Below are 27,107 nucleotides of genomic sequence, written 5' to 3'. Positions count from 1 at the left end.
TATCACCCACGTTGTGCAAATTGCAATGGAAATACCACCGCATTTTTTGGCGCACTGGACTCCGACTTAGGTTCCTTGCTTTACGGTCCTATGAGATGCTGCATCCACTGCTCCACCACATCATGTCACATAGGGAAGCTAGCTAATGAGAAAATAAAGAAGGTGGTAGGTGTTTTCCTTGTAACATTCTAGAACATATGAAAAAGGATTTGTCATGACGGAAATTATTAAAGAACTCACTAGCGTTTAAGTCATGTGATTGGCCACTAGGTTGTCATGTTACTAAGCCCAATAGCAAGTATAAAGTTGTTAACAACCATGTTGCAAGCAATGCAAAGAGTGAGGCTAATAGTATAATAGCAATTCTTAACTCAGCAATTATGGTAGCAGGTTTCTATGAGAGTATGCGTTTTGGGGCCAATATTCTCTGAAAAAGAACGCCACCTCTTACCCTTCAACTACTTCTCTGTTGGAAAGTGTTCTTTCAGGTTCTCGTTTGTCTACTCCAAACGATTAACAGCTTTGGTTACCATCATTGTTATTGTCAAGTGTCTATCTTGGATATCTTGAGAGAGTGAATTGGCCACTGACACCCGCAGGTGGTATGTATTGTAAAAGACCCGAACCACAAAACAACCATAGATTAATTATTGCAGCCATGGCATAGGACGGGACGTATAATACGAGCCGTGTAATACACGTACTAGACGTATTTTCCACATATAAAACTAATATACGTTGTTTTAATATATTTTCTTATAAATATTAAGCATGGGTGACCCGATTGAAAATCTAGTTTTTCACATAATCTCATTGAAAATTTAAATGTGTAAAGATTAAAGTACATTTAAAACTCGATGCAAGACTTGAGAGAAATATTAACATGAAAAGTCTCTTTGCCATCCACAAAAAATAACAAAACCATCCAAAAAGAGTTTAGGCTCTGTCACAAACTAATGACGTGGCATGCCTAACGGACAAAAGACCACTAATAAGTGCGGGCACCTGCCGACAGGGCCCTCGGGACACTAGCAAAAGTTAAAAGAAGTTGGCGGGCTGGCTGTACAATGTCACATGACACATCCAACCCTATGTGTCTGTGGACAAGCTACAGCATGATCAGGGTTCGGTTCAGTCAAGTCAGTCTAGAATACGAAGTGATATGGCACTTTTGTGAGTTTGTTCGTAGATCGTGCATGTCCAGACACTTTGATTAGATGCATATCCTCAGGTTACACACAGCATGACCATCAGATTCCAGTCAGATCCCATCCGTAGCATTTTTACAGTGCATAGAGCTATTTTCCCTATTTTTGACATTTTTCACTTATTATTTTTAAGTGACTTTTGTTCAAAAGTAGGTAGGGCAATTTTGCTAAGTTTGTATATAAGCAAACCAGAGCTAGCACTTTTTGGCAGAAGAGGCAGCAGGAGCTCCATCTCTCAACAGGCACCTTCTCAGAAAAACCCCCCCTAAGAGACCTAGCGTTTTTGGAGCAGAGCCAATACCTAGCTTTTTCAACACCAGATCAGCCAGCGATTTGCAATTGCAAATTCCGGCAACAGCAGAACCACAGATCAGCCTAGCGTTTTGCATTTTGCAGAGCAACCGGCGACAGCAGCAGAATTTCAGCCCTAGCGTTTTTGGTTTACAGATCAGCCCCGGCGTTTTGCAGATTTACCACGACACAACATCAAGAAACATCAGTGTTTTCAGTTTTCAGTTTTCAGCAGTTAGCACCTGCAGATAAAGTCCCGAACCTCACAAATCTCACCTTCCCGCAGCAGTTCCTCGCCGCACGGTCAATTTCTGCAAGGTTTACAGTTTCAGCCCGGAAAACGCAGATTTCAGCATCTGCATTTTCAGCGCGTTGTCGTCGTACTATCGTCGTCGACATCGTCACCGACATAGAGTCAGAATTCAACAGATAAAAGATTTGCAGATTTCAGCCATTAGATTTCAGCCCGTCTAGTCGTCGTCCTCATAGTCGTCGACATCGTCGGCAAGTCCAACCATTGTAGATATTTGTGCAATCATAAGTAGACAACTCTCGCCATAGAGAGTGGGGCCTTCGGAGGAGGGTTTTACAACGTCTCTAGTGTCGTATTCTCTTCTCTCTCTATCTCTCAGTCTCATGTACCTTCACGCATAGTGTCCATTCACTTTGTTTGTGTCCATTGCACTCTCTCACTAAAGGAACGGAAGGCTCCCCCTTCCGTAAGTATAAGGAACCCTTGAGCACAGTTCGGAGCACTCTTCTTGAGCAAAGTTCAAACATTCATTCCGTTGCACCTTACATTGGTAACAGAGCTTTCGCAGTGTTCTGTATCACTCAAGGAAAGAATCACAAGAATTTTTTTTGCTTATTGCGGTCGCACGAACCCAAGTTTGCTTGAGCGTGTCGATTCCTAATCGTGTTTTTGTAGAGTGACAGGAATCCCAAGAAAGAAGGGCTTGTCCAGTCTCCAACCCTATGTGTCACATCCAACCCTATGTGTCCGTGGACAAGCTACAGCATGATCAGGGTTCAGCTCAGTCAAGTCTATTCGCAGACTGTGCATGTCCAGACACTTTGATTAGATGCATATCCTCTGGTTGCACACAGCATGACCATCAGATTCTAGTCAGATCCCATCAGTAGCATTTTTACAGTGCATAGAGCTATTTTCCCTATTTTTGACATTTTTCACTTATTATTTTTAAGTGACTTTTGTTGGAAAGTAGGTAGGGCAATTTTGCTAAGTTTGTATATAAGCAAACCAGAGCTAGCACTTTCTTGGCAAAAGAGGCAGCAGGAGCTCCATCGCTCAACAGGCACCTTCTCAGTAAAACCCCCCCTAAGAGACCTAGCGTTTTTGGAGCAGAGCCAATACCTAGCGTTTTCAACACCAGATCAGCCAGCGATTTGCAATTGCAGATTCCGGCGACAGAAGAACCTCAGATCAGCCTAGCGACCGGCGACAGCAGCAAAATTTCAGCCCTAGCGTTTTTGGTTTGCAGATCAGCCCCGGCGTTTTGCAGATTTACCGTGACGGAACATCAAGGAACAACATCAGCGTTTTCAGTTTTCAGCAGTTGGCACCCGCAGATAAAGTCCCGAACGTCGCAGATCTCACCTTCCCACAGCACTTCCTCGCCGCATGGTCAGTTTCCGCAAGGTTTACAGTTTCAGCCCGGAAAACGCAGATTTCAGCATCTGTGTTTTCAGCGCGTCATCGTCGTACCGTCGTCATCAACATCGTCACCGACATAGAGTCAAAATTCAACAGATAAAAGATTTGCAGATTTCAGCATGTCTCGTCGTCGTCCTCATCGTCGGCAAGTCCAAGCATTTTAGAGATTGGTGCAATCATAAGTAGACCACTCTCGCCATAGAGAGTGGGGCCTTCGGAGGAGGGTTTTACAACGTCTCTGGTGTCGTATTCTCTTCTCTCTCTATCTCTCGGTCTCATGTACCTTCACGCACAGTGTCCAATCACTTTGTTTGTGTCCATTGTACTCTCTCACTAAAGGAACGGAAGGCTCTCCCTTCCGTAAGTAAAAGGAACCCTTGAGCACAGTTCGGAGCACTCATCTTGAGCAAAGTTCAAACATTCATTCCGCTGCACCTTACATACAGACTTTCCAGATTTTGCACTCGGTGACTGTACGGACAATAAGATGGATGCTAGTGTTATTCATTCTTGGTTGCATCAATTTAATGCTTATTTTGCGACAACTAAGAAGATGGGGAATAGCAAGGTTTTGCCGGCAGCCATGTACCTTGCCGGTGATGCCATTAATTGGTACCACGCATGGCAAGAGGCACAGTTGACCGCGCACCTAGAGGAAGCCGACAAAGACGTGCACCTTTCCTTCAATTGAGCCGACTTCCAAGACAAGCTCAAGGCGCGGAATATGCCTCCTCAGTACCTAGCGCGGTTGAAAGAAGATTGGCCCAATCTCAAGCAAAAGGGTATGCCAATCATGTCTTTTTCTAACCGTGTTTTGCAGCTTGGTACCCAATTACGCAAATCGGATAAAGAGCGCAAAGAGGCTTTCGTTTTTGGGTTAGACAAATATATCAAGTTTGATGTAGAAGTCTTCGACCCCGTGGATCTCAACAAGGCGGTAGCAATTGCTCTCTCTCAAGAGATGAAGCACAACAAGGGAAAGCCTAAGGAGAACAAGTCGTCTCAAAGTACCTCTCAGACTTCTCAGAACCGTCAGAATGGTAAGAACGGTAAGAATGGTAAGAATGGTGACTCTTCTAACCAATCTTCCAATAGTCTCTCGGAAAAGAACTCACACAAAGAATCTAAGGGTAAAGCTAACACGATTGCTAAACCTAAGCTCACTTTAGATGAAAAGCAGCACAAGGAATATTAGAAGGATACATCATGTCAGAAGAACAAAGCATTTATTCTAAGGAAGATCGATGTTATTATTGTCACGTCAAGGGTCACATAAAAAGAACATGTCCTAAGATTGAATCTAGCGAATCTAAAGAACCCACATCCTCTGTTAATGCCATAAATGAGAACACGAGTGTGTCCCAAGTTTCTCATGATCCTCCCATTGATGACTCTCTCATGAAGTGTTACGGTCATGTGAATGGTCAACACATGGTGGTCTTGTTTGATTCTGGTAATATGCATGATGTGATTAGTCCCTCTCTTGTCGAAAGAGCCCGCTTGGAGGTTCGCAAGACATCTCCTTTCGAGGTGTCGGGCTTTGCTCTTGGTATGGACTCTCTCATACAGGAGAGTGCCTTGATGTGTTGTTCACTATTCAACAAGCGTCCTTCCTCAAAAAATTTGTAGTATCTCCTCTTTCAGGATGTGATGCTTTTAGGCATTCGATGGTTTCGTGAGCATAACCTTCTCATTAATTGGGCAGCCAATACTTTCACTTTGAATGCCAAGAGTGACTCTCCCATTGTCATTCGTGGGGAGCAAGTTGTTCATTCTTCATCTTTCATTTCGAATGTGCAGGCGAAGATTGAAAAGAATCAGGAGAAGGAGACTCTCTCGGTCTTGTCTTCTCCAAAGCACAACACACATGATTTGCATGATAAAGATGTGATTATTCACAAGGATGATGATTTGCAAGATAAATATGTGATTGTTCACAAGGATGATGGTTTAGTTGATGCTTGTTCTAGTGAAGCTAACCTCATTGTAGATTCGATCAATCACGAAGAACCGATCTTGGCTCTCGAGTCAAGGTCCAAAGAACCCCCACAAGAAGTATTATGTTTACTCAGGATTAGTCAGTACGCATTGTTCGAGTGTTTCATTCTTGACGGTTTCCTGTATTTTCGTCACCGTCTTTATGTGTTCTCTTTCCACACGCATGCCATATTGTACGTTGCACATGATTCACAGATGAATGAGCACGGATGTATGCGGGACTCTCTTGAAAGGAAGAAATGTTTACATTCAAGGAATTCACATTCCATGTCTCTTCCTTGGCATGACACGGTATCAAAAAGAGCACAAGACGGATTGAGCATCAAGCATCGGCATTTCCATTGTGATTTGCCACAGTTGATAGATTTAGATCAAAAAGTCAAGATTCGATCTCATGGTTTGCGTGTGTTTAATGAACTGTTTGGCACTCCGTCACTTTGTTCATCTGCATTGATTGCACAGTTTTTTCGAAAGAATAGTCTTTTTCCAATCACTCTACATGGAATGGGTATGTTCATGTTTTTGTGTTGGAAGTGGTTTCATGAATTTTCTTCCTCCTCGGAGATTCTTGAAGAAGGTAGATCCATGACTATGGCCGAAGTTGGAGCTTTGACGCAGCCACAGATGACTTTCTGTCGCTTTCGGCGCGGCCCAAAGAAGCAAGCGTTGCAGACCTTTATGAAGTTCAAGTATCGCCCGACCCACGCATCAGAGTGGGCCGTTGAAGAGTCTTTTCCAAGATTCCGGACATTGTTGGTGATCTCCCTCGACGCCATACAGTTCGGTACCAATACCTCACTTTAAAAAGGAGGGGATGTCACGTGCACATCTAACCCTATGTGTACGTGGACAAGCTACTTCATGTCTAGGGTTCAAGTCAGCTTAGGAAGTGTTCTGGCACCTTTGTGAGTCTGTTCGCAAGCCGTGAATGTCCAGGCACTTAGAGTAGATGCATATCCTCTGGTTGCACACAGCATGATCATCAGCATTACCATCAGAATCCATCAGGAGCATTTTACAGTGCACAGAACCTATTTTCCCCATTTTAGCCATGTTTCACCTATTATTAATAAGTGACTTTGTTGGGAAACTGGGTACGGCACATTGGCCAAGCTACTATATAAGAAAACTAGCACTAGCACTTTCTGGCAGAAGAGGCAGCAGAGACCCAATTGTCTGGCAATGCACCTTCTCAGCAAGACCCACTGCGGAACAACTTAGCATTTTCAGCCATCAAGAAAGGCCAGCATTTTTCAGCCATTGAAGATCAGCCCCAGCGTTTTGCAGTTGCAGATCAGCCAGGCGTTAACAGATTCACAGCAGATCCCCTAGCATTTTTGCAACAGACAGCAAATCAGCTTAGCGTTTTTGCATTCGTAAATTACCATCACTGTTTGCAGATTGCTGGCGACAAGTACCCCATTAGCATCAGCGTTTTGCATTTTCAGCAGTCAGACTCCATACCGCAGCCCCCAAACCTCGGAGATCTCACCTTCTTGTAGCAAATCCTCGCCGCAAGATCAGATCAGTCAGCGTTTGCAGATTCAACCCACTATTCGCAGATTTCAGCAACTGCATTTTCAGCACGTCGTCGTCGCATCGTCGTCATCGCCGTCCTCACCGACATAGAGTCAGAATTCAGCAGATACAAGATTTGCAGATTTCAGCCCTTAGCGTTTTCAGATTTCAGCCCGTCTTGTCGCCGTCCTCATCGTCGTCGACATCGTCGGCAAGTCCATTGCATTTAGACCATTGTATGAGATTCGTGCAATCAATAGCATAGACTTCTCTCGCCATCGAGAGAGGGGCCCTTGAAGGAGGGTTTGACAACTTTTCTGGCGTCGTATTCTGCTCTGTCTATCTCTCAGTCTCAGCACCTTCATTCACAGTGTTTACCACTTTGTTGTGATCATTTACACTCTCTCACTAAAGGAACGGAAGGCTCTCCCTTCCGTAAGTAAAAGGAACCCTTGAGCAGAGTTCGGAGCACTCATCTTGAGCAAAGTTCAACATTGACTTCCGCTGCACCTTACAGTGGCCATCTCATCCCGCAGGAACTGTTGATGCGCTCACGACTGTTCCATTGAATCAGTCGTGATTCAATATTCATGATTCGTTATCGGGTTCATTCGGGAGTTGTCACTGCTCCAAAACCATCATCATCTCATTCTTAATCCTATTATCTACTCACAAATAGCAGGTTCTTTCATAAAACTTAGTTTCATTCAAAATTCAAAATCATCTTCCAAAAAAATTTCTTATTTCATAAATTCATAAAGCAAAATAATGCTAATTCATCCATAATTTTCTATCTAAAATTTATTATGGAACGAGTATCGCCTCGTCCCGCAGTCCTTTCAATCAGTCAGTCGTCCTGATTCTCGTGCCTTTTTGGGGCACCGTGTAGCGATATGTCCTTGTTCTCCACATTCAAAACACTTTCCTGCTTTAAAATATTCCACCTCGTCAACTGGGTGTTGCATCAAAAATTTGGCATACTAAGAATCCTTTGCAAATTTGAGCATCTACTTTGCACACTCATCAACCTCTTGTTGATGTTGCATCTCCATTAGATGATGCTGCGTAGGCTAAGGTGGCCCGTATTCATGATCTGCTAATCCATTCAAATTCTCAGTACCACCTCCCGTTTCAGAAGTATCAAGAGGGTTCGTTTGATTCTTGCAAGATTCGTTGTTTGAATCCATGTGTGTCGCGGTAAGAGGATCGGATTTTCCGGCAGAAGAGTAATCGGCCGTTCTTTGATACCACTGTCACAAACTTGGGCATCCCAAAGTCAGGAATCCGGCACGACACACGAGAGAATCACATAAAATATTTACCAACTTTAAAATCATAGTTCAATTTGGTCGACAAGGCCCGGTGTAGTTCCGTGCCAGAGATATCGGCCACAAAGAATGACGCCCCTTTCGGTATTTCTTTTATGTTAATGCTTGATCAAAGTACAACTCCCGTGAGTCCTCGGCTCTCACACTCTGCGTCCATATGCTCTCAAGAGTGAGGCCCTTGGGCCCTTTTTATTCTTACAAGGGATGCCAAAAGCAGAGCCCCAAAAGCCATAAACTCAAAAGCAAATTGCCTCAAAAGGAACTAGCCCTCACAAATTGCCAAACAAACACCAACCCAAATTGCCGAAATCCGTACAGGCTGCCATGTCATCAGCCAGCGCAAAAAGCAGGATTCCGTACAGTTTGCCACGTCAGCCTGCCAACGCGTTTTGTGGGGGTCCGTACTGCTGCCACGTGGCATTTCTACCGCAGGGTCACTGTGTGTGTGTGTGTGTGTGTGTGTGTGTGTGTGTGTGTGTCCAAGCAGGGTTGCCGCGTCATCATTTTGTGACATTGAATGCTTATTGTGAGAGATTTTAGGTCCTAGGATGCTTTTCTACTTTTAAGACGGTCACTTTCAAGCAACAAATCGAAAAATTTTGTTGTGGACTTCCCAAAGAGATCCGAGATTACTGCCTTTAGCAGAAGTCTGAGTCCATACAACAACTAATGGGACATGCTAAGCAAGGATTTGCTATGAATTCGTGTCACAAACTGCTGAGGTGTCAAAGCCCTAAAGAAGGGAGTCAACTTGCAAATGTCGGCCGAGGGGCCTAAACCCTAAGAAGAACAAGTAACAAAAGAAGAAGTCCTACCAACTTATGGGGACCCCGTCCGATGGGGCCCCAAGTGACATAAACGATTAAAATAAAGCAAGTCTCTGACACACACAAAAAAGAGACTTGCGGCAGATTTCCGAAGATTGTGCTAGCATGATGATGTGGCAAGCTGTACGGAACTCCGCGTTTTGCGCTGGTTGATGACGTGGCAGGCTGTACGGATTTCCGTATATTACGCTGGCAACTTTTTGGCTTTGCTTTTGGACCAGATGCTTTTGAGTTTGAAGGCTTTTTATTGTAAACTACTTTGGGACCTAGGGCCTTTAAATATGAGGTTAGGGCTCATTCTCTGGCTGAGAAGGTGCAGAGTTTAAAGTACCAGCTCGTACTGTGTTGATGCAATATAAAGAAATACCGAAAGGGGCACCAAGCTTTGGGGCCAATACACTCTGGGGTGGAATTCCGCCACTCCGTGTTGCATGTCGTCTCCCTCTTTCAATTCAGTTGTTATTAAAGTGCTAAAAGTCTGTTCAGTTTGTTCTTTTCTATTGGCACGTGGTGCCCGTCTTGTGACAATTCGGGTAACCTGACTTACCCCACTGATCAAGTTTTGACTGCAAGAACCGGATAGAATTTGACAAATGATAACAGAAGAAGAAGTTTCAGAAAAAGAAGGACGCACGACCCCGACTGTCCAAGGAACAGAAATCATAATAACTCAAGGAAGGGAAGTGCTTTGATTGTGGAGAACAAGGACACATCTCTGCAAGGTGCCCCAAAAAGGCACAGAGAGGAGAATCAGAAGATGGGCCAGAGAGCTCTAGAGCAGCCGAAGAACGTGGCGTAAAAAAGAAAGATGAAAGCAAGACTAGTACTAGATTGTATGAGGACCGACCCATATCACATAAATGAAAGCACGGAACTTTGCCACGCATGGGGCAAAGTACGAGATCAGGAAGCCCTCATTCTTTGACGAAGGAGCCAAGGCCAACTTCATTTCACCTGAATTGGCGGCTAGACTTGGAATTACGCCCGACAGAATGGGGCCACAGGTGGAGGCAGTTCTAGCAGCACCCGGACAGGATGTTTCCATTACACCCATCATTGGCAAACTCCGTTTGCATAGTCAGGGGTATTCAGGGCCTTTGGAACTTTTACACCATGCCTTTGGAAGGGTGTGACGTCCTCCTAGGAATCCCTTGGTACCACAAGAACAACGCCGTGGTCGATTATCGGGCCAAGAAAGCTACTTTGAAGAATGAGAAGGGCACGAAAATTATACTTGATGTAAAATTGAAGGGCGAGTCCGTCCCACTTGCATCGGCTTCGGCCATTTCCAAATTAATGAAATCCAATCTTTTCGTTTACTCGATCTACTTGAAAGAATTGAATGATAAGCAACAAACCAATATGTCTGAATTGGATAAGGAGCGACAAGAATTTATGCACACACAGGCTTATTATTTCTCTGAAGGCCTACCAGGCGAGTTCCACCTCGTCCTGAGGACCATACAATCGATTTGATTCCTAGAAGTACAACACCGAACCGGCCACCTTATCAAGTTAGCCGAGCCCAGAAACGAAGGGGAAAGGAACGTCTTTTTCCTAAGCTTAGCATGAGGTATTATGGCCCTTTCCAGATTCAAGAAAAGATAAACGATGTATCTATCACCGGGAGGTGTATTTTTCCTATTGCCTTCTTTGAATATGTACTACATATTTTTATTTATTTTATTTTTACTTGTTTCCCCGGAACCCTTGAAAAGGTGCAATTGGATATTGCATGGCCAGTGTGAAACGGCTGAGGCCGAACAGGCTTCTCACATCAAGAGTGTAGGTCGGTCGGTCGGTCGGTCTGGGATTGGTCGGGCCAGTTAACACTGAATTCTGATGAATATGGAAGCCTGTGTGTGCCAGAAGGTATTTGGGCCACTCGGCAAGTCACTCACAACTTTATAAGTTGGTGGGAACTAGGAATTTAAACTAAAGAGGCAAATTGGACACTTGGCAATAGCAGAGCCACCTGCATGACACCTCAACAAGACGGGACGCCCTTTTTGAGAGAGAGAGGCGGCTTTTTGCTTCATTGTGCAATTACAGTGTGTGTATGTGTGTGAGTAGTGGGTACAGGTTCACAGCTTTAATGGAAAGCTTTCCTTCTCCTTTGTCTCAGCTCTCGCGCATCCCTCTCCCCTTTTGCACATATAGTAATGCCCCACTAATTGGGCTTCTTAGATGATCATGTACAGCATGAGGGTTTTATGCGCGTTTGCCAAGGCAAGAGCCTTCTGAACAAGTACCAGCTTAGCTAATTGCTAATCCACCACAGGTATGCAAAGTTCCATCGCAAAAGATTGCAGATTTGGAGAGGTTTCTCGCGTGAGAACTCGTCCAATTTTCAGGAGAACTATCCCATTGCGTGCTGGAGCCCTTGGGACACGCGTAGACATGTTCGCTCCGCTAAAAACGATCCAAAACATAGAATTACAGCCTGCTGTGTTTTTCTGCAGGTTTAGGGTTTCTCACCTAAACTGCAATGGAGCACCCGGGGAACCTCGGGAAGGCCTTGGCATGCTTAGACACAGCTTTGGGCACCTGGCAGAGGCAAAACAGGAAATTACAGCACGTTGAATTTCTATTACAGCTCACCATAAAGCTTCTACATTGTGAGGGAATCTGTCCTAAACAGGTACTTTTGGCCTACAGAGGTTCTGGCGCCGTTATGCTGCCAAAATCAGGTCAGAAACCTGCGTTTTCAGCCCTCGCCATATTTGAACAGCTTTGTGAGAGTGCGAATTGTCTATTTTCAATTGAATAAGAAATACCGAAAGGGGCGCCAGTCTTTGGGGCCTACAGGGTGTCGGCCTCGTGTGCGCAGTGACATTCTAGTCGCTAGACGCATCTGTGCTCTCTTTCCTTCCCCGCCCCCTACTGTGTATAGGCCTGTGTACAAGCCGGTTATATGGTTTCCATCGACGGGATAGTCACTTTTTCTTCAAAAAGTGCAACGTGGATTGTTGTGGGTGAAAGCAACACGGAGCTTGTCATTATGGCAAAGAAGAGAGACGAAGTACCTGAAAAGGGATCTTCCTCACGTGGCACAGAAAAAGTTCCTTCAACTCTTCAAGAAGGGGAGAGGTTGTTCAGAGCTCAACTGCGTAGCTGCAGTTCGCTAACAACCCAAGGATGCAGGAGTTCTTATAGGCTCCTACACAGAATTTCAAGCTCCGATACAAGGTTTTCAGGCTCTTACACAGGGCATGACTGAGCCGTTGCAGGACAAGGAGATTTCCAATGCACAGAGGACTCGTGATGCTCGAGGGAATTCCATTGTGATTGAGCAACCAGCGGTGTCCATTAATCCCAAGCAATTTGCTTTAGCTGGACAGGAACCATTTGTGAATGGTCAAGGGAGAAATGAACAAGCTATGCGTCAGACCCTCCTGTTACCTGCTTCATATCCTCGTTATTTTGGAGGTGGTTTAGTGTTTCAAGCTATGGTTGGACCTTCCATAGGTTATATGTCAGGAATGTGTTCGGGACAATGCAAACAGGCATGGTTAACCCTATGTACAGGAACATGGGTGTCCAGGAACATGGGTGTTCAACCAAGTTTTCAGGGTGCGTATGGCCAATTTCAAGTGCCTTGAACACAATTTGGTATGGCTGTTTTTCCGCAACCATATGCCCAAAATGCAGATATGACAGGTAGAACAGGAGATGCGAGTGCTGGAATGGTTAATCTTGAAGCATCACTTTTGCGGGCACCTGTTTATGACAATGTGACTCCTTTGAGTCAACCAAAGGATTACAAGGAAGGTGTGCAAGGAGTGAAGTTTGAAACTTTCAAAGGAACTGAGGATTAACTGAAGGCTTTGACCTTCATATAGCAATTCGATGCAGCTTATGTTGGAGGAAACTTCACAGAGTCTTCGAAGATACACAAGGCTACCAAAGGGAATGCGCTTCAATGGTGGACCGCATTGTTGAATCAGAATCAAGCCCCAACAACGTGGGTCCAATTCAAATAGCTTTATGCACTTGCATGGCTGACAAACGCGTTTGAAGTGAATCTGATGACAAAATGGCATGAGTTGAATGCTAAACAATGTGCGAATCTAGAAGAGTACAACAAACAATCCTGGGCCGCATTGTTGCCAGTAACCTCCTATAGGTTTGTGCCACTGTCAGAACAGATTGAGAAGTGTTGCGGATTGTCGAGGAAAATCGGGGACTACTGCACAAAGACTACTGTCATGAATGAGGCGCAGTTGATTGAGAATGCAAGAGTGGCCAACAATCTGTCGAAGGGAGATTCCGAAGGATTTAATAGCCACAAGAAAGGGTCCTAGGGTAAACAGTTTTCAGCCAAGGGCAATGTTGCAGCAAAGACTTATGTGCCTCCCACAAAGAAACCCTCACTGATGAAGCTGACACGTCCAAGAAGTAGTCTAAACCTTCTTCTGGGCGAGAAGGACAGAAAAGGCATTTTTCTCGCAAATCTTTTGAAGAGAGGAAAGCTCTTAGAGAGGCCAAGAAATGCTACATTTGTGAAGGGAGGGACATTTTGCTAATGAATGCCCACAAGTCAAAGCATAAAGGGAAGAAGCCAAAGCCCAGTGGAGGACTTGTCTTAGATTTGGTTGGTGACCAGCCAAACATAGATGCCACGAAATTGTGCAGAGCTTGGGGCAAAGTTAGAGACCAGACAATATTGGTTTTCTTTGATCCAAGAGCCCGTGCAAATTTCATGTCACCACAATTGGCATCAAAGTTGGACATTCGTGCAGAGGAGATGGGTATGACAAGTGAAGCACGTTTGGCATGACCACGTCATTCAGAGCCCGTTACTCCCATTTTGGGGAAGCTTCGTTTGTACATTCAAAGCTACGTGATGCGAAAGAGTTTCATATTATGCCACTTGAGGGTTGTGATGTGTTATTGGGTATCCCATGGTGTTACAGGTTGCATGCTATAGTGGATACTTACAACAAAAAGATTACCCTTGTACATAGAGGAAACACTCATGTCCTTGATGTAAAGCTTAAAGGCGAGTCTATTCCAATTCTTTCTGTTTCTGCTATTTCATATGTAATAAAGAATCATCTTTTTGTATACTTGATCTTTGCAAAAGAAGTACCTGAAGTTGTATCTAATTTGTCTACTTTACATAAAGACAGGTCAACTTTTTTGAGTGGTTTCAGTTGCTCCTACCACGTTCAATAGAATAATGGATAGAATATTTAGACCACATAGAAACTACGTGGGTACCTTCTTTGATGACATGATTGTCTACTCAAAAGTCTGAAGAGGAGCATAGGGATCACGTGACCGTAGTTGTCAATGAGTTACGCAGGAACAGGCTACTCATTAATGCGAAGAAGAGTGAATTCTTCTTGGAAAAGATTCACTTCCTTGAACACATTGTTTTAAAGGATGCATGGATCCCGCCAAAGTGGAAGCAGTTAAGTCATGGCCAAACTTGAAGTCCGTACATGACATTCGAAACTTTCTAGGCTTATATTCCTACTACACGAGGTTCATCCGAAATTTTGTTGAGATTGCTTCTCCACTCCAAGCACTGCAAGAGAAAGGAGTTACTTTCAAGTGGACAGCCAAGGAAATTCTTGCCTTCAAACACTTTCCTTGGCTTCAAACACTTGAAAGAGAAACTAACTTCAGATCCGGTAATCATTTTGCCAAATCTTTCGAAACCTTTTGTGGTTCAATGTGATGCATGTGGCCCCAGTCTTGGTGCAGTTCTAATGCAGAATGGCCGAGTACTCGCATATGAGAGTAGAATTCTTTTGAAGACTGAAAGGAACTTTCAAGTTTATGAAAAAGAATTGATGGCAGTAATTCACGCTCTCACTAGTTGGAAGCACTATCTGCTAGGGGCTGATTTTGCTGTCCAAACAGATCATCAAACCTTGCGATACTTTCTCACACAAACGAAGTTGTCTGAGAAACACATGAGATGGGCAAACATCTTGTCAATGTTCCATTTTCAGATTGTGCACATGCAAGGTAAAAAGAACGTGGTGGCTGATGCGTTGTCACAAAAGCCCCAAATTTCAGCAGTGTCAATTCCGTACCATTGTGAGCTAGACGAAATGAAGACACAATATGCTGAAGATTCAGATTTTGGAAGGATCTATGATCAGCTTGTTGATGGGCAACATCATGAGCACAAGAATGACTTTCTCATGATGCATGGAAAGTTATGCGTTACTAAACAGTTAAGGCCAAAGGCTTTGGTGGAATGTCATGCTCCACCATATGCTGGGCATCGTGGAAATGATGCGACAGTGAAAGCGGTTGAGGCATTTTTCTATTGGCCAGCTTTACGTCAAGATGTTTACACATTTGTAAGATCATGCCTAGTATGTCAAGAAGTCAAATTTGACAGGCAAAAGCAATTGGGATTGTTCCAACCATTGCCGATCCCTCATAGGCCATGGGAAAGCATAGCGATGGACTTTATCTTTGATCTTCCAAGAACGCAAACAGACAATGATGGGATTTGGACTATCATTCGTAGGTTCAGTAAGCACGCCCATTTCATTCCTCTTAGGAAGAAGATAAAGCCCAAGAATTCAGTGCTAACTGGCCCGGGCAGTCCCTGTCTGACCGACCTAGATCCCCGATGTGAGAAACCCATTTGGCTGCAGCCGTTTCACACTGGCCATGCAATGTCCACTTGCACCTTTTCAAGGGTTTTGGGACAAACAAGTAAAAATAAAATAAATATATCTAATACTTATTTACGGAAGGCAACAGGAAAAATACACCTCCTGGTGACAGAAGGCTAGCGTTTTAAACCAAATAAGCCAACGTTTTTGCATTGGCGACAGCCGGAAGCAGCAGACTCTCCAATGTTAGCAGATTTCCACCGCAAGGACAAAGATCAGCCCTAGCATTTTTGCATCTGCAAGACACTTCACAGTTTTTGCAGAACTTCGCGACGGAACCCCCACAAAGACCAGCGTTTTCAGTTTTCAATTTAGAACCCGCAGAAGAACCCCCAAACCTCGCAGATCTCACCTTCCCGCAGCAAATCCTCGCCGCACGGTCAGATCCAGCGTATTTGCAGTTTCAGCCCGGAAAACGCAGATTTCAGCATCTGCGTTTTCAGTGCGTCGTTGTCGTACCATCGTCATCAATATCGTCCTCGACATAGAGTCAGAATTCAGCAGACAAAGATTTGCAGATTTCAGCCATTAGCATTTTCAGATTTCAGTCCGTCTCGTCGTCGTCCTCATCGTCGTCGACATCGTGGACAAGCTACAACATGACCAGGGTTTAGTTCAATCAAGTCAATCTAGAATAGAAAGTATTATGGCACTTTTGTGAGTCTGCTCGCAGACCGTGCATGTCCAGACACTTAAATTAGATGCATATCCTCTGGTTGCACACAGCATGACCATCAGATTCCAGTCAGATCCCATCAGTAGCATTTTTACAGTGCATAGACCTATTTTCCCTACTTTTGACATTTTTCACTTATTATTTTTAAGTGACTTTTGTTGGAAAATGGGTAGGGCAATTTTGCTAAGATAATATATAAGCAAACCAAAGCTAGCACTTTCTGGCAAAGGAGGTAGCAAGAGCATTGCTCAACAGGCACCCTCTCAAGCAAGAACAAGAACTCATCAGCCTGGCGTTTTTCCACAAGGCCACTTCAGCGTTTTCAGCCTAGATCCTTGGCGTTTTCAGCAAGGGATTTTCGCCAGCAAAAGACTCAGCACTTAGCGTTTTGGTCCTCCTGTTGTCTAGCGTTTTTCAGCCCTAGATCATAGGGATTTTCAGCCAGCATGCAGAGCGTTTTTCAGCAATGCAGGCAGCGTTTTTGACACGCTGTCCAGCATTTTCAGGCCACAGAAAACAACCAACCACTTCAGCGTTTGCCAGCTTGCATCAGTGTTTTTGCATGGCCAAACCTGCGTTTTCAGCAAGGCAAATTCAGCAGCACAACACAGTTTGAAGGTAGCAAAATCCAGCCATAGTCAGCATCGAAGCACCCAGTTTTCAGCCGTAGTCTCCTCCACACCGTCGACATCGACATAGCCATTAAACTTACATCAGCATCATGTATCAGATTGTGCAATCAATAGTAGACCACTCTCGCCATCGAGAGTGGGGCCTTCAAAGGAGGGTTTAATGTAAGGTGCAGCGGAATGAATGTTGTTCTTTCTCAAGATGAGTGCTCCATAATGTGCTCAAGGTTCCCTTTTTGTTCTTATGGAAGGGAGAGCCTTCTGTTCTTAATGAGAGATTGCAATGATCACAACAAAGTGAATGGACACTGTGCGTGCAAGTGTATGAGACTGAAAGATAGAGAGAGAAGAGAATACGACACCAGAGACGTTGTAAAACCCTCCTCCCAAGGCCCCACTCTCGTTATTAATTGCACAAACTCGTACAAAGTGGATGCATGTGACTGATGCAAGTCTAGGCTATGTCGATGTCGACGACGGGGATGACGAGACCAACTTGATGGCTGAAAATCTGCGTGTTCGCTCTGCTGTCCAATTCGCTGGTCTGGGGCTGATCTTGACTGCTGATATTCTGAGGTTATGGCGCCGCTGAAAACCCTAGGAAAGGGGGCGATGATTGTGCTGCCTTCTGTGGCGATGGAGATTTGCTTGAAAAACGCCAGGTGTGGGAGTCTTATGGCGGTGATACTTGTTGATGAAAACGCTAGAGATGGGGGATCATGGCGATGATGCTTGCTAATGGAACCGCTAGATATGGGAGATCGCCTGCTGTGAAGGAATCGCCCAAGGGGTGGAAGTCTTGCTGAGAGAGGGGGAACCTGCCGCCTGTGGCCTGTGTTCTCATTGCTCTTCTGCCAAATAGTGCTAGCCTTGGTTTGCTTATATATTATCTTACCCAATTTTCCCTACTCGGTTCCCAACAAGAGTCACTTAAAATAATAAGTGAAAATTGTCAAAAATAAGTAAAATACACTGGAAAATTTCCCTGAAGGATTCTGATGGATTCTGATGTGTGCAACCAGAGGATATGCATCTACACTAAGTGTCTGGGCATGCACGGTCTGCGAACAGACTCACAAAAAGTGCCACATCACTTCTAATCTAGACTGACTGGACTGACGGAACCCTTGTTACGAAGTAGCTTGTCCACGGTCACATAGGGTTGGATGTGTCACGTGACAGTTTTACAACTCCCTGGTGTCGTATTCTCTTCTCTCTCTATCTCTCAGTCTCATGCACCTTCACGCACAGTGTTCATTCACTTTGTTTGTGTCCATTGCACTCTCTCATAGGCTCTCCCTTCCCTAAGTAAAAGGAACCTTGAGCACAGTTCGGAGCACTCATCTTGAGCAAAGTTCAACATTCATTCCGCTGCACCTTACATGGGTTCTGTGGGTTCTTTAGATTCGCTAGATTCAATCTTAGGACATGTTTTCTTTATATGACCCTTGATGTGACAATGATAACATCGACCTTCCTTAGAAAAAATGCTTTGTTCTTCTGACGTGATGTATCCTCCCAAAATCCATTGTGCGGCTTTTTCATCTGGGGTGAGCTTAGGTTTAGCAATTGTGTTAGCTTTACCCTTGGATTCATTTTGTGAGTTCTTTTCTGAGAGACTAGATGAAGATTGGTTAGAAGAGTTACCGTTCTTACCGTTCTTACTGTTCTGAGGGTTCTGAGAAGTCTGAGTGGTACTTGGAGAAGTCTTGTTTTCCTTAGGCTATCCCTTATTGTGCTTCATCTCTTGTGCGAGAGCAATCCCTACCGCCTTGTTGAGATCTACGGGGTCAAGGACTTCGACATCAAACCTGATATAGTCCTTCAACCCGAAAATAAAAGCCTCCTCGTGCTCATTATCCGATTTGCGTAGTTGGGTGCCCGAGCTACATGTCTTGTTGTCGCCGGGCTGATCTCCTGTGCAAAAACGCCAGGGCTGGTCTATGATGCACAAACACCAGTTTTGATGCTGTGTTGCAAAAACGCCAAGCCTTGCTAGGGAGGGGAGGGGGGGTCTTGCTGAGAAGTTGTCAGTTGAGCAAGGTGCTCCTCTTGCCTCTTCTGCCAGAAGTGCTAGCTCTAGTTTCCTTATATATTATCTAATGCAAATTGCCCTACCCAGTTCCCAACAAAAGTCACTTAAAAATAATAAGTGAAAAATGTCAAAAATAGGAAAAATAGGTTTAATGCACTGGAAAATGCTCCTGATGGATTCTGATGGATTTTGATGGAAATGCTGATGATCGTGCTGTATGCAACTAAAGGATGTGCATCTATTCGAAGTGTTTGGACATGCACGGTCTGCGAACAGACTCACAAACGTGCCAGATCACTTCCTATTCTAGACTGACTCGACTGAACTGAATCCTCGTCATGATGTAGCTTGTCCACAGACACATAGGATTGGATGTGTCATGTGACACTCTGCTACTTGATGAACTACCAACATCTCGGCTTTCGAGATGAGTACCTGTAGGACCAACTCTTGCATGTGTTGGTCTCTTTGCGCCTCACGCTCTAACTCCAAGGCCGCTCATCTGTCTTCGGCCGCTACCCGTTGTGCTTCGCGTGTTTGCTCACGCTCAAGCTCAATATGTCTTTCTTTCTTCGGCCGCCAAGCGCGCTTGCTCACGCTCACGCTCCAAGGCTACCCTTTTCTCTTCGGCCGCCAAGCGCGCTTGCTCGCGCTCACGCTCCAAGTCGGCCTTTCTTTCTTTGCGCTCGCGATCCAATTCTGCTTTTCTTTCTTCGCGCTCACAATCCAAGGTAGCGCGTTGCGCTTCTTGTTGTAACATCATGTCCATCATCGTCTTGACCAAAGCCTCCATAGATTTGGTGCAATCCTTGGCGTAGATGCGGAGGGGGGAGGGTCGGAAAAACCTCCTGGTGGGGAAATTCTTCTTCATCACTTCCATGCTCATCACCTCCATGCGAAGTATCCATTCCGCTTCGGGACCATACATTGAGTCTTGGGTTCTTAGGTTCACGAGGAACTTGGGTTCTTGTGAGTCATGGGTTCTTGGGTTCGTGAGGTTCTTGAGGGTCTTGAGTTCATGAGGTTCTTGAGATTCTTCTTTAGCTTGCAATTTGTGTTAGAGAAGGATCTTCTCTTACCCGAGCTCTTCTCTTTCCTGCGGGCGCACCACTTGGCGACCTTGCGTTCACACCAAGGTTGCTTTTTCCCACCTCACGTCGATTGGCCGGCCACTAGGTGCACGGTCCGCTCTCAATGAGTGAAAAGAGAAACAAGGGGAGGCTGGACAAGCCCTTCTTTCTTGGGTTTCCTGTCACTCTTCAAAAACATGATTAGGAATCGACACGCCCAAGTGGACTTAGGTTACGTGTGACCGCAACAAGCAAAAAAAAATCTTGTGGTTCTTTCCTTGAGTGATACAGAACACTGCCAAAGCTCTGATACCAATGTGAGGTGCAGTGGAAGTGAATGTTGAACTTTGCTCAGGATGAGTGCTCCGAACTGTGCTGCTCAAGGGTTCCTTTTACTTGCGGAAGGAAGAGCCTTCCGTTCCTCTAATGAGAGAGTGCAAATGATCACAAACAAAGTGGATAAACACTGTGAATGAAGGTGCTAAGACTGAGAGATAGAGAGAGAAGAATACGACACCAGAATGTTGTCAAACCCTCCTCCAAGGGCCCCACTCTATGTTGCGAGAGAGGTCTATGCTATTGATTGCACAAATCTTGTACAACGGTCTAAATGCAATGGATTTGCCAATGATGATAATGACGACGAGACAGGCTGAAAACTGAAAACACTAAGGGCTGAAATCTGCAAATCTTGTATCTGTTGAATTCTGACTCTATGTCGATGACGACGGCGATGACGGCGACCCGACGACAATGCGCTGAAAACGCAAATGTTGAAATCTGTGAATAGCGGGCTGAATATGCAAACGCTGGCTGATCTGACCATGCGGAGAGGATCTGTTGCGGGAAGGTGAGAACTGCAAGGTTCGGGGACTGCGGTACGGAATCTAACTGCTGAAAACTGAAAAACGTTGATGCTACGGGCTGAACTGTCGCCAGGAATCTGCAAACGCTGAGGGAAATCTGCAAATGCAAAAACGCTAGGCTGATCTGTTGTTGTTGAAATGTAAGGTGCAGCGGAAAGAATGTTGTACTTTTCTCAAGATGAGTGCTCCGTACTGTGATCAAGGTTCCTTTTTGTTCTTATGGAAGGGAGAGCCTTCCGTTCTTAATGAGAGAGTGCAATGATCACTAACAAAGTGAATTGACACTGTGCGTGCAAGTGTGTGAGACTGAGAGATAGAGAAGAAGAGAATACGACACTAGAGACGTTGTAAAACCCTCCTCCGAAGGCCCCACTCTCGTTGGCGAGAGTGGTCTACTATTGATTGCACAAACTTGTACAAAGTGGATGCATGTGACTGATGCAAGTCTAGGCTAGATTGATGACGACGACGGGGATGGCGAGACCGACCGATCTAAGGGCTGAAAACTGATGCTTTTGTACTGCTGTCCAAAAACGCTACTGGCTGAAACCTGAGGCTTATTTGCTTGCTGTCCCAAAAACGCTAATGGCTGAAATTGTCTGGCACCAAAAACGTTGATGTGGGCTGGTCTTTGCGGGCTGAAATCTGCTGGTCTTTAGGGGTTCAACGCAACGACGATGCGCTGAAAACGCAGATGCTGAAATCTGCGGATAGCGAGCTGAATCTGAAAATGCTGGCTGACTCGATGGTACGGCAAGGTAGGTGAGATTTGTGAGGCTAAGGGCTGAATCTGCTGTGTCTAAGTGCTGATAACTGAAAACGCTGATCTGACGCCGAAATCTGCAAACGCTAGGTTGAATCTGCAAACTGAAAAGTTAAAACGCCAGGCTGATCTGTAGCAAAAACGCTAGGCTTGATCTATAGCTAAAAACGCTATCTGCTCTGTTGGCTGAAAATGCTAGGCCTCCTACCGGTCTTGCTGAGAAGGTGCACTGCAAGTTGCTGGAACTTCTTCTGCTTCTTCTGCCAGAAAGTGCTAGCGCTAAGTTTCTCTTATAGTAACTTAGCAAATTTGCCCTACTCACTTTTCCAACAAAGTCACTTATTAATAAATAAGTGAAAAATGAGTAAATTGGGAAAATGGGTTCTATGCATTGTAAAATGCTCATGATGGGTACTGAATGTCATGCTAATGATCATGATGTGAGCAACCAGAGGATATGCAACTACTCTAAGTGCCTGGACATGCAAGGCCTGCGCAGAGGCTCACAAAGGTGCCAGAACACTTCCTATGCTGACCTAAACCCTAGACCCGAGATAGCTTGTCCACGTGCACATAGGGTTAGATATGCACATGACATCGCAGCACATAGTCCTTAGCCTCACAATATCAAGTATCTACGCAGTATCCTTTAGTACCCCACATCAGTAGCATCAAGCACTCATTAGCATCTCAGCATCTAAGAATTTAGCAACATTGTATCAGCATTTGTGCAAGAAATGAATCAAGTACTTGCTCTGGCAACAAAGCAAGGGGAGGCCCCGAGGGCGGTTGGGACCTGACATGCTCGCTCTCTCTCTCTCTCTCTCTCTCTCTCTCTCTCTCTCTCTCTCTCTCTCTCTCTCTCTCTCTCTCTCTCTCTCTCTCTCTCTCTCTCTCTCTCTTCAGCTCAATTCCCTTTTTCAAGTGAAGTAAAGTAACCTTGTATATACCTTCATAAGTTCAGAATAGTATGAACTCACGAATAATAAGAGTGAATAAAGCACTCATAAAACTATAATAGCAAGGGACACAAGAAAAGAAAAGAAAAAACAAAAACAAACAACCATACAAACTAAATCACTTTGTTTGCTACGAAACAGAACATTATTAACTTAAAAATGTTTTTAGAAAAGGCATGCGTAAAATAAGTTGACGCAACTTACTTGGCTTAAAACAAGTACTCAACTTTAAGCAAAAAAGGATAAGACGTCTTAAAAACTTAATCCTAGAAATCAAACTTCACACAACAACTTCTAAAAGAACACATTCTTATGTCCTCAGGTAAGCTAAATACGAAATCGAAAAATGAATACTACTACAAACCTACGTAGAGCAAAGATCCAAACTTGACACGAAGTATTGGATACGAGCTAAACCCTTAAACACTTCCGATGGACCTGAGAGAGAGAACCAACCAAGCAATGAATAACTCATTGTGATACACTGGGGGCAGTGGGTTGTTTCTATACCCACCTCAGTAAATTGCCCTATCCAGACTTTGACAAATAACTAAAATAAATATCTAAAGATAAATATTGGGATCACACTGGGCTATTCACTTGAGATGCTACTAACTTTAACACTTACAACATGCAAAGGGCAAGTCTAATACTATATTAGCAATTCTTAAATCAACATGTATGGCAACAGAATTTTCCGCAGGAATACAGATTTTAGGGCCAATATTCTCTAGAAGGAAACTCCACATCTTAATCTTCTATTGCTCGTGTGTTGAGATGTTTGCCTTCAAGTTCTCAAGTTGTGGTTGTGCAAGTTGTTTTGTGCTACTAGTCTTTTATAATATACACAGCTACGATGGCTAGTTTCTATATCAACATACCCACTACAAACACTTCATGGTAACAATGATGGTAATACTAGCGTTTTGCTCATGTGATTGGTCAACGAATTGTCGTGTTACTAAGCTCAATAGTGAGCATAATGTTGCAAGGAATGCAAAAAGCGAGGCTAAGACTATATTTGCGATTCTTAAAACCGCAGGCAACTTTGTACATCTTTTTTTCGTGTCGAAACCTGATTGCAATGGATTTGACCCATTGTTATTGGCACCATGGTTGGGCGTATTGCTTTACATGACATGCACGTCCAAAGCAAGTTGCACAGGTGACACTAACATGATGCTCGATGTGATGACACATATGCCCATGAACCACCTCAAGAACAGGCCATAGATGTCCTCAAGGCAACTCAGTTAAGTACATCTTTTGATCCTTTGTCTCGAGAAATCCAAGAAGCACCTAATTTTGAAACACGTAAGTTAAGTGATGGCTGGTTTGATCGATTCACACTCTCTTTTCCCTATACTTCTCACTTGATTGTGCCTAAGAACCTTCACTTACACCGTGTCTCTGTGTATCTCAAGTACGAGTCTACACCAAGCTCTCATTGGGGAACTTGGGAAGCTCTGCAAAGACGCATTCAAGATGATGATCGACAACCCATAGATGATGTCTGCGATTGCAAATAGAGAAAGATTGTAAGAATTATGGCTCGTGGAAGAAAGTGAAGCGTCTACCTACAGGATGGAGGGGCAACAACTCAACGAAGCATCAAGCACACTCGCTTTGTATGCCATGTGGACGTGTTTATCAACCTGTGGATAGAGTTGTGGGATGCCAATCCTAGATACATGAGACCACCTAGCCTAAACCTTGGCTTTATTTCACTTCCTCCTTTTGCTCAAATCAAAATCTAGGTATAGTGTGACTCCATGTACTCAAAATATGCCCACAAAACTTCACAGCTGATAAACCTGAAAGAATCAGAGATCAAAAATTGAAACCTTTGAAATACACAAATGACGCTAGAATTTTCTACTCGAATGTCAAAATCATTATGGGCAAAATATTCCTTTTTGAGCAGTGGGAGTACCCAATAGGGTCTAATAATTTGGTCTCGTAGGTTGGTTCAGCCTTCCAAAGGTATTGATGCAATCTTTTACTCTTCAAAATAAACACAAACAAGACTAGCATGAATAAAATTTTCCTTCATCTACATGAATTACCTTGGCCTGATGGAAGCTTGAGAAGTCAAAGAGGCGAAGCAGCCATTGGGTTGCGCATGTGGAAGCCGACAACTCTTGAGGTGATTCGAAGAGCATGGGCGAGGGCGAGTAAGGCGAGTCCAGTAGCACGGAAGGTATGATGCCCTGCTGTGTTCACGAGATATGCATCAATAGGAAAGCGATGAGGGAGAGTTCACAAAAATAAGAGGCTTACCTGGAATGGGCAATGTGGCTGTGTGGCTGGTAGCATTGAGAAAGCTCCATGGAGGTCCACGCAAGGCTCAGGGCGTAGCATTCCCCAGCTTAATCATGCTGCAATGTTTTAGCCTGGAATGGAGGATGAGCCTGCTGATGACCGTGGCGTGTGCAACGGCTAACGAAGGCAATCCCTCTCTCACGGCTTACAAAATTGTTTTGCCTATAGGCCTACCCCCAAAATTTCCAAACCCCAAAACAAAAGAGAAAAGGCTAGCTATAGAACATCTACAAAGCATAACATATGCACATTTACATCAAGCATCTAGCACTGCACTAGAGAGAATCAAACTACACTATTGACCTGATAATCGTGTATGGGTATCGTCCAATTGTGTAACCCAAAGGACAATGTTTGTGCCAAGCTACAAAAAAAGCAATGTGAATATTTAAAACATTTCGTCTTGCGGTTAGGGTCAAAGTGAAAATGCTAAATATATGTGCACGTCATGCAGAAGTGCTATACAAAAGTATGGTGGAAAGTTTGCATTGTGGTCTCTCCAAAAATTATAAGAAATGGAAGTCGTGCCCTACCTTGTAGGCTTTATGTGTGGACCAAGCAAATGTATAGGCATGGGGAATTGAATGCAGATAACGGTGGATTCGTGGTTTTATAGTTGGAATGTCCATTGTTGTGAATATATGTGCTTTCTGTGACACACAAAACAGGAGTTAACACAAAAAGACAAGATGCAAGAGATAGATTTAAGTTAAACAGAAGCAGAGGTAAGATTATGTTTTATGTCGTAGACGGTGTAGAGTTTACTCTACTGATGAGTTCTCAGTTCATAAGCTCCGAAGCAATCTCTAAAGTAGAATCCCTCAATCAATAGGCTATGGATACTAAGCTGGGGGACGCCTCATTTTGTTGTTTGGACTCTACAGTATACTGTTTAAATAAAAAACTCAAATCGTTTAAAGCAATTTTAACTTTTATTCTACTAAAACCTATTAAGCTAAGGCGGATGTGACAGTGGGGCAGACATAAGATAGTCTTCTAAGTTGGTGTATCGAATGTCGGAGGTGTTGGGCAACAACCCACTCTTGCTTCGAGTAACCTTTCCTAGTCTAAGTTCCAACACGCTCCTTGTATGTTGTTTTTCCTACTTCCCGTCTTTTGGGTGAACTCGTCCTGTTCAATAGTTGCCTATAAAAGCCATTTTCATCCTCCTCCCAAATCCTCCTCTATGATCATTTTCATCCTCCTCTATGATAATGATCCCAAAAATCCCTATGCGACCTATTGAAGGCTAGCATACAAGAGGGATTAGATGATCTTGCCCTGTATTTTGGTCCACCTCCTTCATGGAAAGGCTTTCTGAAACAACCTCAACCCATATGTCTTGATCATATGTGTGGCAATTTGTAACACATGCTCCTTTCATTCACAAAAGCCCATTATAAGCTCCACAAAGCATCCATGATCCATGACATGTATAACCCTACCTGGTAAAACATTGAACAACTCCAAGTTCCTGTGATTGATTCCCTTTCAAAGAGCAAGAGTTTCTATCATCTTGATCCCTCCTCCTCGCATCTTTGTCATTGCCAAAATATCCTTTGTATTTATCCCTGCAATCATCATGCACTCTTTGAGCTCTTCGTTCACCATCCATGTGGCTACAAACCCCACCTCTATGTGATGGTCTTTTAGTCTTTCGGGTCTTCTCTCATGTCTATCTTGGCTACCTTGATCTCCATCATCATGTTGATCGTGTTCATTGTCATGGTCACTCTTGCTACCATGACTACCATCATTGTTGCTTCTATGTTGTTGCTCTTCTTTCACCTTAAGCTCCTTTTTGCAAATTGTTGATTCTCCCTCTATGATCAAGGATAGAAAGCCAAGAGAAGCTTGAGGAAATTGTGGAGCAAAGAATTAACTTAGGAGACACACTTTGTAGAGTGTTCAATACAAGACTTATCCTCTATTGTGTATGACATACAAGAGGTGTTGAAGCCTTGTGATGGCTGTAGCGACGGAAATGAATTAGGACAAATTTATCCCCGGTGTTGCTAAAAGCATCGATAAGAACGTTGAAAAGAAAACGCCACTATAGGCGTCGCTATTTGTGTCGCTATATAGCGACGCAAATAGCGATGCTACAAACCATAATTGTGACATAAATAGGACGTGGCAAGGCCCAAAATAGGAACGCTTATAGCGACGCCCGATTCAAACAAATTAATTTATGGCAAGGTAAACAATGCCCTGCCACCCAATCAACCATATATAATGAACATAAAACAAAAACATAGAATTGACCAAAGCAGTGTGAATTGATAAAAACATAGAATT

The 27,107-nt window shown here is 44.0% G+C and overlaps 1 protein-coding gene across 2 annotated transcripts in view; it reads right to left on the bottom strand.

The window, feature by feature from the left end:
- The window catches only part of LOC147460553 (uncharacterized), an 83,955-nt gene extending 58,972 nt beyond the window's left edge, over positions 1–24,983 (bottom strand). Inside the window, exons 1-2 of one of the 2 annotated variants that reach the window (XM_086507987.1) lie at positions 24,768–24,983; positions 24,554–24,700 (exon numbers count right to left, since the gene is read on the bottom strand). In XM_086507987.1, coding sequence (XP_086364113.1) covers positions 24,554–24,700; positions 24,768–24,817 — 197 coding nt within the window. In that variant the 5' untranslated portion in view covers positions 24,818–24,983. The remainder of the gene's footprint in view (positions 1–24,553; positions 24,701–24,767) is intronic. The other variant, XM_086507991.1, reaches the window with a different exon arrangement.
- Positions 24,984–27,107: the final 2,124 nt, after the last annotated feature.

The sequence above is a fragment of the Adiantum capillus-veneris genome, chromosome 3 (genome assembly GCF_014529385.1).
Source record: "Adiantum capillus-veneris isolate H3 chromosome 3, ASM1452938v2, whole genome shotgun sequence".
Classification (NCBI taxonomy): domain Eukaryota; kingdom Viridiplantae; phylum Streptophyta; class Polypodiopsida; order Polypodiales; family Pteridaceae; genus Adiantum; species Adiantum capillus-veneris.
Note: the sequence above shows the minus strand (reverse complement) of the source record. Positions and strands in the feature narration are given on the sequence as shown.